At 33.5% G+C, this 17,853-nt stretch overlaps 2 protein-coding genes across 2 annotated transcripts; one reads left to right on the forward strand and one right to left on the reverse strand.

Moving 5' to 3' along the window:
* Window positions 1-9,041: 9,041 nt before the first annotated feature.
* On the forward strand, window positions 9,042-13,173 carry LOC143535686 (serine/threonine-protein kinase PCRK1-like). The gene is made up of 4 exons (XM_077029880.1): window positions 9,042-9,536; window positions 11,260-11,520; window positions 11,602-11,724; window positions 12,545-13,173. Exons 1-4 carry the CDS (start codon window positions 9,117-9,119, stop codon window positions 13,133-13,135), a joined length of 1,395 nt encoding a protein of 464 aa, XP_076885995.1. The 5' UTR covers window positions 9,042-9,116; the 3' UTR covers window positions 13,136-13,173.
* Window positions 13,174-13,784: 611 nt separating this feature from the next.
* Window positions 13,785-17,071, reverse strand: LOC143535704 (putative serine/threonine-protein kinase PBL10). Its single transcript, XM_077029887.1, has 6 exons — window positions 16,957-17,071; window positions 15,903-16,210; window positions 15,017-15,152; window positions 14,790-14,932; window positions 14,482-14,605; window positions 13,785-14,384 (listed from the first exon to the last, which is right to left on the reverse strand). Exons 1-6 carry the CDS (start codon window positions 17,006-17,008, stop codon window positions 13,948-13,950), a joined length of 1,200 nt encoding a protein of 399 aa, XP_076886002.1. The 5' UTR covers window positions 17,009-17,071; the 3' UTR covers window positions 13,785-13,947.
* Between the last annotated feature and the right edge of the window lie 782 nt (window positions 17,072-17,853).

Genomic DNA, 17,853 nt, shown 5'->3' on the forward strand with positions numbered 1-17,853 from the left:
TATGGTTTGGCAAATAATGTGAATTTAGTTCAAAAAGTTTATATTTTGCATATAGGTCATCCACATTTTTCAATTCTTGCCAATTACATCCAAATCACTAACCCCGTTAAATTTAATCGTTAAGTCAGGGGTAGACATGTCTTTTCACTTTTTCTTTATTATATGGGTAAAGTGCCAAAATCGTCCCTGAGTTTTAGTCACATTTGCAAATTTCGCCCAAAAATATTTTGTTTTCGCAATTAGACACTCAAATTTTCCCAACCGTTTCCAACTTTGTCCAAATTGTTAACTTGGTCTAAATTCAACGTTAGCTCAGGGGTGTTACTGTCCTTTTACATGTTGTTGTTGCTGTTGCTGCTGCTGCTGTTATTATGTGTGTTGTTCGATGACATATAAAACATCTCACGATTCCTATGTTTGAATCCAATATAATATCGGTTTGTTTATTATTTTATTTTTAGTCATATAAAAGTTTAGCTCAGTGTAATAATAATAATGATTTAAACAAACATGCAAAAGAATAATACAGTAGAAACTCGATAAATTAATACTCGATTATTTAATAAACTCTCTAAGATAATATTTTTTGCCGGTTCCGACTCGGGGATAGGGTGCTAAATTAATAATTCGCTAAAATTATAAGATAATACATTTTTGATAATTTCTTTAGACCCCATATAAAATATAAATTAATAATTCCTTATATATAGTATATTACATAAATGATTTATGAAGGTTTTCTTGAAAAATGACTCAATTGTCTTTTGTTTTTTGTTGAAATTAATTTCCCCTTGAATCTCGTCACTAATTTTCCTTAGCATGGTAAGAACTTCTGGTGTTGTTTTCTTATAACTCAATAAGAAATTATTCAATGTGATTGCCGCTTTAATAGTTTCGTTTCGCGAAGGGGGCTCCATTGTAGAACTTTCATCATCTTCTTCATCGATATCATCTTTATTAATTCCAATAACGCTTTCAATAATTTCTTCATCAGTCAACAACTGTGCAACTACATTTTCTTTTGGGTGAGTCAGAACATTCTACTATAAATTAATAAAATATTAATTAATATATAAATTAATAATTATTAATTTATCGATTAATTAATAACTCTTTTAATTAATAAATTTTGGTGGTCCCAAGTGTATTATTTTATAGAGTTTATACTGTAACACTCCTGAGCTAACGTTGAATTTAGACCGAGTTAACAATTTGGACGAAGTTGACAACAATTGAGAAACATCGATGGTCTAATTGCAAAAAAAATAATATTTTTGGACGAAATTCACAAATATGACCAACTTCAGGGACAATTTTGGCACTGTACTCATATAATAAGGAAAAAGTGAAAAGACATGTCTACCCAAGAATTAACGATTCAATTTAACGGGATTAGTTGTGACATTTGTCAATTTCGGGTTATTTTATACTTGTATTCTTAATGTAAACCCGACCCGTTTTGTATCCCGAACCTTTCAATATTATCAAAATGATGAATTGTATGTTAAATATTTGTTTTATAGTTGTTGGATAAAAAAAACACCCTTTCCAGTTCTTAAAATTCCCCGAAAACGCTCAAAACGAACTCCAGGGACTAAAACTACCAAAATGGAGACTTGAATGACCCATTTGTAGTTTGTGCTTCTTGGGTCTATAACCAACCCATTTTCATGAAACACCATTTATAAAAGACCAATTCAACTTACTCTATATATACACACTCATCTTCTTCATTTGTGCTTACTCATTTCTTCATTTCTCTCTCAAATTCTTGAATTCTAAGGTTGTTCTTCATAAGCTAATCTTTCATTTTAACTAACTTCTCAACACTTAAAGCTTGATGTTACAACATATATATAATATACACTCCTTGTTTACCTTCGGTTTTTCATTTCTCCGGTCTCGGCCGGTTGAAATGTCGGGCTAGTAAGGCAAGGTTACATGGAGGACTTTGTAGTCCTGGTTTATATATTTAACAAATCTAACCATATAACTTGTTATACTTGCTTAACTTCTACATATTTTAGTTTATTGTTCATATTTGTCAAGTTCCATGGTATTGGGTATGTGGTGACTAGCCTCGGTTTCATCCCGAGTTGAGAACCGAACCAAAAACCGAACTTGTGTTTAAAAGCATTATTGTTTACTTTTTGAATGTAAAACTTGAGTATTATTATTTATAAGTTATTTTACAAGTTCCATGGTAATTGGGTATGTGGTAACCATCCTCGGTCTTATTCCGAGTCAAGGACCGAACCAAAAACCGAACTTTTGTTTAAAAGCTTTATTGTTAGCTTTTTGAATGTAAAACTTGAGTATTATTATTTATAAGTTATTTTACAAGTTTCATGGTAATTGGGTGTGTGGTAACCATCCTCGGTCTTATTCCGAGTCAAGGACCGAACCAAAAACCGAACTAAACCGAGTTCACTCGCTTAAGACACACAAGTGTGTTTTTAGCCACCAAAACTCATATTTTTCTTCAAGATTATATTTTAGATCAATTTTAGTTAGTTTCTAAACATACTTGGCATGTCGGTAACCAACTTGATCTTATAACAAGTTCGAACCGATAAGGTCGTATACTCGCTTAACGAACGTTAAGGTTCTTCACAATAGAACTACATACTTGGTTAAGTCTATTTTGATTTTATTGAGTTATCTCATAACATTTATTATTTTGGGAAGTTAACCGTGAGCTTGGTCAATTATCAAGTCTCGAACCGACAAACCCGAACACTCGTTTAAACCTCGTTTTGGGTATTCTTATAACCAAGGGTTTTGCAATATCGCATTTTAACCCACATTATTACTTAACATAGGTTGAGTAAAAAAAGAAAAAAACTAATGAATAGAATACCGAGCCCGGTTTCGAGTAAACTTATTTTACAAAACTCGTTTCTTTAATTTCTCAAATATTTACATTTTAAATCTTAAACTTTATTTATTTACTTTATTTGTCATGTATTTTATTTTAAACCCTTCCAAGACTACCTACTAACACAAGACCCGTTTAATATAGGTCTTGCTCGTTAAACCGATCTCTCCGATTATTCACGACACTATCTTTCAAGTTACTTGTTAATGTGAGTACTTTTTCATCCCCCGTTTTCCATCTTTCCTTTTGGGGGTGGCATTGCACAATTATTCAAATTCAAATGATTTATACTTGAGTCTTAAACCACAACACGTATTGTATATGTTTACTTAAATAAATGCTCGATTTGGTGTTATATGCTTTACATGATTATGTGCAAATTCTTGAATGCTAAGGCGGATAACCTCTTGAATGCTAAGGCGGGTAGCCTCATCAAAGTATGATCATACGTTAATTCCGAGTATATATGGTATCCCCATATAGAAAGGTGTCGTCAATGTATTCTTATTGACGATTTCATTATTGTCGTCAATGTATTCTTATTGACGGTTTTATTATCTAAATTGTTGTTATTATTTATTGTTTTCATATACTAGTTGTGGATTTCATACTATATACTTATTGTCCAAAACTATGAAAATTGCTCACCAACCTTCGTGTTGACAAACTCTATTTTATGCAATGTTACAGGTTTGATGTTAGCTTGATTGGATTACTTGAAGAAACTTATTATCTTGGCTTTACGATATTAGAAAATAAAAGAACAAGTTATTTGTTTATCTATCTATTTGACATTTTGTATGAACAATTGTTGTGTTATTTATGATGGTATGGATTTAAATGAGTTGTTTAAATATTGTAACTTTATAGTGTCATTGTGCAATGAGCAATCATGCCGCGCCTCGATGTTTCCGCCTTCATTGGTCGGGGTGTGACATTAGTGATTTGGATATAATTGGCAAGAATTAGGAAATGTGGATGGTCCATATGCAAAAAATAAACTTTTTGGACTAAATTCGCATTATTTGCCAAATCGTAAGAACGAAAATGGCACTTTACTCAATTGGATGTACTATTATATATCATTAGGTTTAGAGTTTAAAGTTTAAACCATCATACTAATATACTTGGCTCTATAACTGCAATGGTTGTAAGATAGAGTGGTCTATACTCTATGCTACATGTTTTTTTTTTCATTTCATCATCATCATCATCATCATCATCATCATCATACTCAGTAAATCCCACCGATAGCAAAGCTATGGTAGGGTCTGAGGAGGGTAAGATGTAGACAGCCTTACCTCTACCCCGAAGGAATAGAGAGACTGCTTCCGGTGAGACCCCCGGCTCGATAGTAGTTTTGCATCAAGCCTTGGACATAAGGCACATAACACTCAACCACCGGGACATCGGCCGATTGGTGCGTGTACCCTTGTCTTTCGGCTATCAGCGCCACCACATGATGCCTGATTAACCTTCCGCCACTTTTAACGTTATTTTCACGAGATTGGTAAAATAACCTCAAAATTAGTGCAATTTCACTTTTGCCCACCCGAGGGTTCACACATATATACATTATATGGGCGCACCGCAAGCAGGGCATTTTTTACGTTTCATTTTGATATTTGACAAGATCATGCATGGCATCATTATGCAATGGTTGTTAAACCTAAATATGCGAACATGATACATAAGTTAGTGTGGAGAGTTTAGTGGCCAGCATGGTGATGACAACATGTCAATAGTTGATGATTCCTTCTTGAGTTCTTGTACAAGCTTTATAATGGGTGCATGCTTGTAGGGCTACTGATTTAGATGATACGGCTACTTTTGAATTTTGATGATGGATGCAGTATGCAAATGTTATGAAGAAGCTAGTGTACAAGTGGTAAGTGGTCCCGAGAAGGGTGAAACTAGGAGGGGTACCGGAGAATGACCCTCTTATTGATCAAATTTTCTTATATTGGAAGTACCTGACGGAGTAGATTACTTGTACTTTGACGCCTCTCCTAATTGACTTCGGTTGAGAATAATTGATACATATTTCACCAACGAATTTCTGTTTTTTTCCTTTTATTCTGATGATGCAGTTGAAAATTTCGGTGTTTCCACACGCATGGCAATGCACTAGGGCCAAGTAGTGCACCCTTTGGAAAACTTAAATTGACTTGGAATTTATTAGTTGACTTACTAACTAAACGCGTTTTTTAATCTAATAAAAAATCACACGTTTTTAGTAAAACCAAATAAGTTAAAAATCGTAAATTAAGGAAAAACTGTTAAGTTAGGTATGATATTGAGGCTTAAGATGATACAAATCGTGCCCAACAATTGAGGCAAACCGTTTATAGCAGTTTACTACATGATATTGCCCATTAAAACGTTCCTGTCTATTACTTATGGATATTGTAACTCTAAACATAGCCCAAATTATTCCTTTTTTTAAGTTTGGAAATTTTTTCTATCCCCTTCACTAATCACTCTTGTCTTGTTATTACAAGTATAATTTGTTGTTTTCTGGGCTTCGTACCAAGAACCCAATGTTAAAGTACATATATAGATGCACCACATAGTGACACTGTAAGATCATCTTTTGGATGTTACATCACATGTTCATACAGGATCAAATAAGATCATTAGATTAATGATAGTTAGAAATTCATTTATTGATATATATTTTATTTTTGTGATAGAACTAGAAATTCATTTGTTAATATATTTTATCTCAATATTGGCTTAATCTTTTTAAGAAGTTAACTGAATTTCGAAGACACATTGTTCATGTTTACCTTTTAATATATGTGGTTTATATAGACAGTAATTTAGGTATGAAACATCTTTTGCTAATCTTAGTTTCATACCTTATTATAAAACTATTAGTTTAATACCTTATTATAAAACTATATCGCATACCCGATATTACTCATCGGGTGCGCAACACCATATTGTCTTTAAAAGCGTCCGTTGTATTCTCCTTTACTTGTCCCATTTTAAGCTCAGATAAAAAAGGTTTTGGAATATAAATATCCATGATTCTATTTATTAACTAGTTGTTTTACCAGCCGCGATGCGGCGGGGTAGTGTGATTTTTATTGTATTTCTTTGTAATTAAATAGTCGTACACCTAGCACAAAGAAGATTGTCGCTTTGATGACATTTTCAGACAGATTAAACACACAAATGACTACCTAACATTGTGCCTATTTCGTGATAATAACCAGCCTGCAATCAGAGTAGTTAAGGTAAAGTTAATATGGTCAAACCTAAAAAGTCAACAATCCGTAAAGATGATTTTGGAGATGTACCTTTGGGACTCTTATAATTTCACATAGGATTTGACTCCCATAATTGGCCCTCATGAGTTCCTTTCCATGTTGCTCAGATTTTGGTATAAATTCTGGCTTGCAATCCGTTTCTTACGTAAATCCTGCAGATCCCACCAAAACTTGATGTTTCTAATGTAAATCCAACAGATCCGACCAAAATTTTATGTTGCACACGCTCAGGATGTATTCATAAATTAACAACATGGGAATCATTGAAAGATTTGAAACCTATTTACATTTTACACTCAAAAGCATGATGATAAACTTGCTTTTAACACGTATTTACCTGCAAAATATCCTCCTAAAGAATGGCTGAGCTAACCATCAGTACTTTTGTCGGTGAAGCTGGCCTGCTTGAACCACCACCAACTGCAACGTAAAGAAGAATATTATAAGAAATAAGAAACATATGAAACTGATATAATATAAAAAAGAGATACATAACATAATGAACTCACCCAGGTTGTTTGATTGTGATCACCCTGAAATTTTTTTGTAAGAGCATGAAGACCTGTAGTATTAAAATAATATTTAAGTGATCTGTTATTTTTTTCTTAGATTTCCATTTGATTTGTTTGAATTATAAAACAAAAAACTGATAGCATTTAATTATGTAAGAAGTACCAGAACCTAAATCTCATATATATGCTATCTATCTAGATGGTCTTTTCCCTGTTTAGATATAGTTTTATGGGGCACAATACCTGTGGACATGGCCATGGATGACAAAGAAAGTTGGGTTGATGAAGCCTTCTGTTGCAGCCGTGGATTCTGGATGATTGAGACCTGTGAAATTGTACCTTTGACATTAATAATATAGTAATTTGTCTCATGGTGTGTTGCGTTAAAAGTAAACAATTAATATGTTGGTTACTTACATTGCCACTCGGTGGCTAACGAAGACGTGATGGTGACTATGTCTCCGGGTATCGTTTCATCACCAATGAGGTGTTCTTTCTCTGGCCAAAGAGTTTTGTGAACGGGCCTGCCATTGTGAAACACATGCAACGTTATTAAGAATGTTTTGACATTTTAGAATAAAGCATGACAAATGTCAAAATGGGTTTACGATTTGTTTTGGTTTGAGTTATGATAGGTTTTGGCCGGTTTCTGTTTGGTTAGCCAGTTTGAAACTGGTTTCGGTAGTGAGAACTACAAAGGGTGGGTTCCAAACCTAAACTTTCAATCGGTTCCAAACCAGTTTCTACATAATCGGTTTCAAACCGGCTCGGTTTTGGGTCGGGTCGGTTAACCAGTTTTTTTGCCCATCGATATACGAATTAAGTTAGGGGTAGTGACAATACCTTTAACTAATGTTGTATCTTCCTTATTGTATTTACTGAGTTGAGTGTCTTTCGTTTATTTTCTTTCACCACGCCTATTTTAGCTGTCAAAGGAGTCATAAACATTGAGATTAAGATCGATTCACCTCTTTCTATTTGACATAGTAAAAAAATTTCAAAAACGTATATAACTAAAAAAGAATATGCAGTACATACCAAAAATACAATTTTAAAATCAAAACAAACAACATAACGCACGTACTAAACATCTATCATAGAACTAAGATGATTATTAACAGACAGAATGCATTAATAATTATGCCCAAGACTACGTACTTTGCTAAAATCTAAATAATAAGCAGGATAGAACTGACCTAAAAAAGAAACACAATCCGATAGCAAGGTGAGATGTTAAATTAGACACCACAACCCAAAAGAATACATCTACAAATATAGCGACAATCTAACAGAGCAAGTGAGATCGGGCGTACTAATTACAGTGGTCGATTCATTGATGAATCGAAGATATAGATGCAAAGTAGATGGAGAATCCAAACGTAGTCGTCAAGCACCACCGCCGCTATCATCCCAACGGTTTCATCATTACTATTTTTCTGTTTACACTTTTCTGGATTACATTTATTTGGCTTTGAACCAGGTTAGGTATGTTCATTATTCGATATCAAACTACTTTAACAAAAACTCAAACCAAACCAAAATCATTTATAACCAAACCTAATTACATATATATATTTGGTTTTCCCCTTCAGAAATCCAAATTCATTTCAAATCAAACAAACCAAATAATCCCAATAAATCGAATATCAAATAATGGTTATTCAAGCTTTGTAATTTACCCCAATCCAGTGACAACTTTAACTTAACCCAATCCAATAAACAAGGAATATTAATTGGAAAACTTCTAAAATATATTTTTCTACATTATTCGGTCTAAAACCAAAACCCGAATCAAATTCTAATCCATTTTTGTTTTGATTTTAAAATTTCTAAAACAATTAGGTTTTCAGTTTTGACTAATTAAAAACAAATCAATAAACATCCTCAAGTCTTCTAAGTAAATGGGTTAAGTGTGAGACATTGAGAACATATTATGGTTCGAACCATGCATGTTGCAAGAATTTTATCGAGTCTCCTGGTGTAGTGGTGTGTACCGGTTCAATTTCAACAAGTATATGTTACTAATAAAGGAGAGTACCACTGTTCTATGATTCAAACTTGGGTAAGGTGAGTTTTATACGGATGGTAAGCCTTTTAAAGACTCTCTATAACCAGTTGCAATAAAACTGTTAAAGAATTGTAAATGAGTTCAAATAACCTTTCAAAATTCACCTAATCTCCTGGACCTATTAAAACGTACTAATTCCATATCCGAAATATAATAATTCCTAAATCAAGTTTAGAGTATTTATTAATTATCAATTTATCATCATCCTAGTTAGCAGTCGTTTTTTGACTTATAAAATAAAAATACATGTAACATAATATAAACACAAAAAATAAAAACATTCACCCTTCTAACGTTCTACTCAGTTGAACAAGTCTTCCCTCTCCCATAATATTATTTCTTCCAACGACCACACTTTCGTCGCTAATATTCAAACCTCAAACATGAAATGCTTTCACTTTAGCATTGGCGACCGAAAATCCGCCACCGCGGACAATGACCGCGCGCTCTCACGCTCGTCCACCCGAGTCTCATGGGCCCGGTCCCTCAGCGTTGCATCCACTAGCTTCGATCGTCGTTTAGAATTCGACTCAAATGACAATTCTCGAGACCTTAGTGACACCATCGGGTTTTCCGAGCTCTTGTCGCAACGTCGGGCGAATGATCTGCGAGTTTTTAAGTTCGCAGAGTTGAAAGCCGCGACTAAGGGATTTAATAGATCGCTCATAATCGGTGAAGGCGGGTTCGGGTGTGTTTACCGAGGAGTTATTCCGATTGCTGGTGCAACTGTAACTGCTGACAGTTACGACAGCGATCGGAATATGGAAGTTGCTATTAAGCAACTGAGTCGTAATGGATTCCAGGCAAGTTTTCACACTTATAATTTTATTTAATTTGTTTGTTGATTTTTAAAGAAATTCATCTTAAATAAACTAACCAACCATGGATAAATCCAAGCGAACTTTTCTTAAATCCAAGCGATCTTTTCGTAAGCGTTTGCCCCCGATCCAATCGGGGGATCGAATTGATTATAAAAACATGAGTTTAATTAGTCGATTTATTAGTGAACAGGGAAAAATATTATCTAGACGAGTAAATAGATTGACCTTGAAACAACAACGATTAATTACTATTGCTATAAAACAAGCTCGTATTTTATCTTTGTTACCTTTTCTTAATAATGAGAAACAATTTGAAAGAACTAAGTCGACCACTAGAACTACTAGTCTTAGAGGCAGAAAAAGGTAGGTTTACTCTTTATTAACTTGAATTCAAACCCCCATGATTTTGAAACATTAATTTGGCAAAACTATAAGTAAATATGATAACGAAATGAATATATATTATTATCACACATTTCATAACGATGTTATCTTTTGCATTAATTTTACATTAATATTTAAGAGTTTAAGGGGACAAAAATGTTATTTTATGAATTTAACTACCTTAATTATCTTTTACATTACAATTGAATGATTAAATACAAAAAAAAAGTAAGTGATTAATAATTGTTTGTAAATAATGGAAAAATAATTAAATACCATTAATTAGTTAGATTACATCTGATTCTCTAGATTATGTAAACAATCAATTTCCTGTTAAAATAAAATTTTAAAATCATATTATTTTATATGATTTAAATAATATGATTTCATATATTTTATAAACTTTTATTAAACACTCAAATCTCTATGATATTTCATCAGTGTATGTGCTAATGCATTGTGTTCTCGTTACGTCGTGCGGTCGCTTTTCTAGTATTTCATAATATACACGCTGGTACTTTGAGTTGCTGGAACTTATTGAACTTTTCCTCAAATAAGTTGCAATGTCAAGTCCAATAGCATATTGTACACCCGTTTGATGTAGATAATGTAGTGGTTGAACGAAACAATTAATACTTTATAAAATGATTAAACTTTTAATTGTCTTTTAGCTTTTTAATTAGTAAAAGTTTGTTTTGTGTAGCTCATAATTTAGTGCCTAATCATTTAATAATTGAGCATTTCTTTAAACGTGAACGTCATGACCAGGAGGTAAATTTCTGGCATGACCCGAACCTAACAAGAAATTTGTGAGGTTGGTTTTGGTATAAACGGGTTCGGGTCAAACTTGTGAACTCGTTTAGGTTTGGGTCAACCTAGTGCGTTCACGGGTTGACTTGTTTAAACCATATATTTTATATTAGTTTATTTTTTAAAGTTTTATACGTAGAAAATTAAACTGGTTGGATAACTTGTGTCAAAATTTAAAAGTAAAAAGGAACTTTGCATAAGATTTTATAATAAAAAATTTATAATGTAGCTATTTTATATAAATTTGTATTTTTCATTGTAAAAGTTTTAATTTAAAGTATAAATATATGAAAATAATAAAACATATAAGAAACTTTCGGGTCAGACAAGTCATGTTCGAGTCAACCCGTAAAGTTTCATATCGTATTTAGGTTCACGTGTCTCACACGATTTAAACAGTAACAACTTTAGTCATGTGATTCACCGTAGTTGACTTCCATTATATTCTTCTTTTGATCACTTTTTTGTCATCTTATGGAGGCTGGTTGAATTCACATGTTCTAGTATTCAGGGGCATAAAGAGTGGATTAATGAAGTCAACATATTGGGTGTGGTCAACCATCCAAATCTTGTAAAGTTGGTAGGATATTGTGCAGAAGATGATGAAAGAGGGATCCAAAGGTTATTAGTATATGAGCTTATGAAAAACAAAAGCTTAGAAGACCATTTATTGGGCCGGGTCGGCTCAACCCTTTCGTGGATGACCCGTTTACAAATAGCCCAGGGTGCGGCCCGCGGGCTGGCTTATTTACATGAAGAAATGGATTTTCAGGTAATTTTTAATTTATTTTTGGATGATTATTGAGAACTTGAAAAAATTTATATTTATATATATATATTTTATTTTGTGCAGTTAATATTTCGTGATTTTAAAACATCAAATATTCTTTTGGATGAAGATTTTAATCCAAAGCTTTCTGACTTTGGGCTTGCAAGACAGGGCCCGGCTGCTGGACTGGGACATGTTTCAACAGCAGTATGATTTTCTCTTTGATCACAAAAAGTCAACACATTAGTTTGTTTTTTGGGATAATTACAGAATAAAGAATTTCATTTTCAATATAAAAACTAGAACCCAATTCACATTGTCAAAGTTGGGTTATTTCTAGGGTGTAAACGAGCCGAGTTTGAGCTCAACTACACTTGTTTATGAAAAAAAAAGCTTTATTTTTATACTCGAGCTTGGCTCGTGAGTGGTTTTTGAAGCTCGAGTTAGGTCCAGGGTAAGGCTCAACTTGTTTATTATTTATTAATTAAATTATATGCATTTGTATTTATTTCTTTATGTATAATTGTATATATCACTATTATTTTTTATTTATTTATAATAATAATTTTTCTTTATATAATAATATATTCTTAGTTATGTTTATCATAATTTTATGTATAGTTATTATATAACAAATATCTAATATATTAACAAAAGTTAAATAAATAATAGGCTCATTTAGGCCGGTGAGTCAGCTCAGGCTCGAAAAGAGAAGCTCAAGTTTGTTTATTATACAAGCTTATTTTACGCTCTAGCTCAGGCTTGAGCTCGTTTAAGCTCGACTCAGTTTAAGCTTTTGACGAGCCGATCTGGAGCAGCTATTGAATGGCTTGGCTCGTTTACACACCTACACTTCTTTCTATGTCTAACGGGTAACATTATTAAATTTTTTTAAAAAACGGTTGTCGATACAACTGAAAATACTCGTTTTGACCCGTAACTCATTTTGCCACCCATGGATTAAATGTTTGTAACTATTAATATTTAATAACTAACAACACCATTTTCTGTTAAATGATTTTTTTAGGTTGTTGGAACGGTAGGTTACGCAGCACCAGAGTATCTTCACACGGGCAGATTAACATCAAAAAACGATGTTTGGAGCTTCGGTGTGGTACTATATGAGCTTATCACGGGCCGACGAGCAGTAGAGCGAAACTTACCCAAAAACGAGCAAAAACTAATAGAATGGGTGAAACCGTACGTTGCAGATTCAAAAAAGTTTCACCAGTTAATGGACCCACGTCTCGAAGGAGACTACGTGCTGAAATCGGCCCGAAAAATTTCATCTTTAGCCAATAAATGTCTTAACAAAAACCCAAAAGCCCGACCCAAAATGAGCGAAGTGGTTGAGATTATCGGGAGAATTATCGATGATTTGTCCCCACCACAAGCTAAGAGTGAGCCCGAACCTGAACCCAAGCCTGAGCCTGAGCCTGAGCCTGAGCCTGAGCCCGAGCCCGTTTCAAAAGAAAAGGCTGAGGAAGTTGTTTTAAGAAAACAAGGAAATGGGAGTTGTTTGAAGAAAGTTTTTGACTTTAAAGAGTTGAGAAATAGATCAATTGGGAGATTTGATTGGAGACCTTGGCCACTAGGAATGGTTAAACACACTTCGTAAATTTGAAGATGTTTTTAAAGATTTGTGGATAGAATTTTGAAAGATTTATCAACAATAATAAAAGAAGATTCCTAGAGCTCAGTTTCATCATGTTAATGGGACAAATGTCTCATTTTAATTTAATAACAAGCCAAACATGTCGGGTTGGGTCTTGGGTGGGTCAATTGGACTGGCCTGGTTGACGATTTGACAATTTAATGGTTTGGCTTTATGTTTTGAACTGGATTTTTAAATTATTAGTTTGTGTTAAAAACTTAAAAAATGCAGCGTAAGGATGCATACATCGGGCCAAGTTGGCCCGGCATCACCAGACACGCACATGCGGAAGCCTCGTTCTGCGTCATAAAATTTAAAACGATAAAGAAAAGATTGTCTATGATTGAAATGCATATACATACTATAGAAACCAGAAATAAAAAAACAAATAATAATGGTTAGACAGCCTGTTTGATTCACATGGCATGCTTCAACTTCTAGTAGTACGGAATATTTAAACCGTTAGGTTGCAGAAACTAAACTGTGAACCAAACTGTCTGGATCTAAAATCGGCCAAACCGACAGACTTGTTTTGGTTTGGACGGTTTCAACGGTTATTTGAACACGCATCTTGTTAAGTTGAACCAAAATTGCAAAATCAACACTCAAAACAGCTACAATAAAGTAAGAACAAAATAAAGTACATGGATGAGTTTTGTAAGTTACTTCAGTTTAGAAATAAGCTCAAAACAAATGGGTCGAGATAAACTATACAATCATTTGACTCACTTATGGACCGTCAACAAAATGGCCCAATTAGTCTTCTTTTCTTAACATCACTTGCTACCTAGAGAAGGTTGAGGCCTAGGATATGCAGCGGGCCCACCACCGCCCGAGACAGCAAGGTTGTCAGTGCTCTGTCTCCTGAGCCGGGCATGAGTCGAGTGGCTTCTGGGCCGGGCTCCTTTTGTATCCTGAAGTCGCTCAAGTTCTTTGACCACTTCTGCCATACTGGGCCTGAACCTGGGCTCGACTGATAAACACCGTAATGATAAATTTGCAACAGCTTGGGCTGCTTCCGGTGTGTACTGACCTTCCAGGCGGTTATCTAAAACCCGAAAGATTTTGCGTTTGTGGGCCAGGTAGGGTTTGGCCCACTCGACTAAACTGTATTTGCCTGGCGGTCTGGTTTTGTCTACTACTCTTAGGCCCGATAACATTTCAAGAAGAACCACCCCAAAACTATAGACGTCACTCTTGGATGTAAAATGACCTAAAATGAGACAAAGGCCCGAAACAAAAAAGTATTAAAAATTTTATAAAAAAAAATTTGTGATTTATGACACAACCCATTTGCACCATATGCATACCAGTGGCTAGATATTCAGGGGCTGCGTATCCGTAGGTCCCCATGACCCTAGTCGAGACATGGCTCTTATCACCGGTGGGCCCATCCTTGGCTAGCCCAAAATCCGATAGCTTTGCATTATAGTTCTACATTTTCATATGTAACAAACAAAAGTACAAAACATTATATTTTATTTATTTAAACTTCAGATAATCAGTTTCAAAACACAAATCCAGATACCATCTTATAGTTAAAAAAAATTAAAAGAAAACTTATTATTCCGACTTTATATAATCCATAGATTATTTGTTTGTTAATAATTAAACATACCGAATCAAGCAACACATTTGAAGTCTTGAAATCGCGATAAATCACTTTAGTTTTCGCGTTGTGAAGAAATGCAAGCCCTTTAGCTGCCCCGAGAGCAGCCTTCAAACGAAGACTCCACGATAAAGGTTGAAAGTAAGATCCTCCTATAGATCAATCATACAAAAAAAATGATGTTTTCATGTTTTATTCATATAGAAACAGGAACTTAGGATACAAAATGAACTCACTCCTGAATAAGTGATTTTCCAAGCTTCCACGAGGCATGAACTCGTAGACTAGAAGCCGTTGTTCGTCCTCCAAACAATACCCGATCAACTGGACAAGATTTGGGTGTGAAAATTGCCCAAGATAATTCACTTCTGCCTACAAAACCCGAATTCAAAATCAAACAAGTTGAAGAATCAATAAATCTTGAAATGGAAAAAACCATATCTTAACCTTTTGTTATTTGTAATTAATTCAAATTATCTAAAGTGGTAAAGTTAGACAACGTGTACTAACAAGTACTTTTGGTTAAAATGGTTTAAGACGTTAATGGTTTATTTCAGTCGGTTTAGACAAAAAAAAGTTTTTGGGTCGAACCATCAACTATAGTTCCGAGAAACAACAAACCTAACCCGTCGGGCTAGGTGGGGCGTCCATACCGACATATTTTATCTGTTCAGCGGTTTCACAGTTTTAAGTTTTTTTTTTCTTTTTGCAAAAATCATTAGTTTTTAAATATATTTATTTAAATGATAAAATTTTAATACATATACCTAACTATATGTTCCAAAAATGAATAAAAAGTTGTACAATAATAAAGATTAAACGACCATTATCAAGTTTCATACCAGACACATAAACCAGCATATTGTGAGCCGGATTGTTAAACTGCTAAACCATAAAATAAACCAGACTATTTGAATCTCAAACCGGCTACTTGTTTCGGTTCCCTAATGTCATGTTCACTTCATATTTATGTCATTAAATGACCTAGAAGGTTTTATACATAAGAAAATAATGTGTTATTTTTTTTTTTTTGACTTTCTAACCTTTTTTAAGTTGAGTATTTTATTTTACCTGTTAAATATTTGATGACTATTATTAAAGTAGTGATAAAAAGAGTCTCACCAGCCACTCCCTATGACCTTGAAAACTTTCTTGATTAAGTTTTTTAACTGCAATAACAATCCCAGATCCAGGCTTAGAAGCTGCATAAGACTGCTCATCAATCCAACCCTTAAAAACCGGCCCGAACATGCCTTCTCCCAACACGCTATCGGGTCGGAAATTTCGGGTGGCCATTTTCAAATCCGAAAAGCTAAAACTTTTCAAGTTAGATGCCTCTAAAATCTTCCCTTCAGTCCGGGGAGTTGGCAGCACAGATGAAACCTTACTGCTATTTGTTGGGCTAACATCATTAGCATCTGAATCTGACCCTGAAATTATTCACAAAAGCCATTCAGTTTGATCCAGAATTCAACGTAGGCCAAGTCGCTCGTGAGTTACTCAAAATCGGCTCGCTTAAAGCAATTGGGCCGAGTTTAAACCAGATCGAGCCTGAACTCGAGCTTTTATTGAGGCTCGTTTAATGTAAGAGCACGAGCCTTTTATCTGTACAATTTTTATTTATTATTATTAATAACGGAGTGTGATCAAGTACAAATGAAATTAACCTACTAAACAATAAATAACTTTAGTAATTATTATTCATTTATTACTCTACTTTTTTTTGAGCTAGATAAAGTAATAATAATCATTCTAGTTAAAAAAAAATGCAAAGAGTAATAATACATACTTTAGATATTTGTATGTTTCTCACATTAAAAATTGTTTGTATTTGATTTAACACTATAAATATAATTATACATAGAATAGCTATTACTTTGTATAAAATTATGATAAAAATAAATAGGTAATGTGTATTATACTATAAATAAAAAAGTATAACTATAAATATATATGTAAATAATTATAAATTAAAATATAAATAAAAACAATTAAATAAATAATAAATGATTCAAGCTCGAGTTTGAAAGCCAAACTCCAGTTTCAAAGATGGAGCTCTAAACGAACCGAACTCAAGCCTGAACATGTTAAAACGAACTAAGCTCGGCTCATTTACACCTCTAGTGAAGATGCATGAAACAAGATCTCAAAAGATGATTAAGTGCAGTAATCAAACCTCTATGAAATGGGCTTTTATCTTGGATTTCATAACTGAAACAAACACCCATTGAAGTAGTTCTTGATTCTTGGTGACTTCACCTTCCCAAAGTTATTGAATTTAATGGTTTAAACTTTAAATAAACAGAAGCTTCATGGGCACAAATGTTGAAGTCAAAATGTTGAAATTTTGTAAAGTGTGTGATCAGAGAGAGAAGGTGATGGTGGTTAATAAAAGGGGGTGAAGGTTGGGGAAGATGATGATATTAATGGAGGGTCACACTTTACATTGATGGAGATGGTTTCTCGCAAATATTATTATATTATTAATTAATAATAACAAAGTATTTCATGTGGGCAAGTTTTTGGGCCATGCAAATTGCAAAATGAGTAATTGAAGGGTAATTGAATGTTGAAAGTGACTTTTGTTTCTAGTTTAGTAACAAAAATAATTTTAATATAAAGTTTTATACCTTGCTGTTTGCTTATAATGTTATATCTAGACTAGTTACGTAGGTGTTACCCTGTATGATTTAAAAAACAATCTCCATGCATGTAAATGAACCGAATTAACTAAACTGTTCGTGAACTGCTTGATGAGAAATTTGTTTATGTTTGTTCATTTTTAATACTGAAGGAACATGAACAAATTTGTGTTCATTTAACTAAATGATCATGAACAAAAATGAAACGTGTAAAAGTATTTAAAATTTTGATGTGTGTTTATAATGTTATTCATAAGTAGACTGTGGCGTGTCTATATGTATTTGTATATGTTAGCTAACAATAATCGCTTGACCTAAATCAAAGTAGTTTAACGGTACTTAATTAGACTAGGTACATAGGTGTTATTCTACTTGATTATGTCATGTATGCTATAAATTTTAAGAAGAAAAAATATACGAATAGTTCATGC

The sequence above is a fragment of the Bidens hawaiensis genome, unplaced genomic scaffold, assembly GCF_021521415.1.
Source record: "Bidens hawaiensis isolate Kalapana, Puna unplaced genomic scaffold, B.hawaiensis_p1.1 tig00010570_1, whole genome shotgun sequence".
In the NCBI taxonomy this organism is placed as follows: Eukaryota; Viridiplantae; Streptophyta; class Magnoliopsida; order Asterales; family Asteraceae; genus Bidens; species Bidens hawaiensis.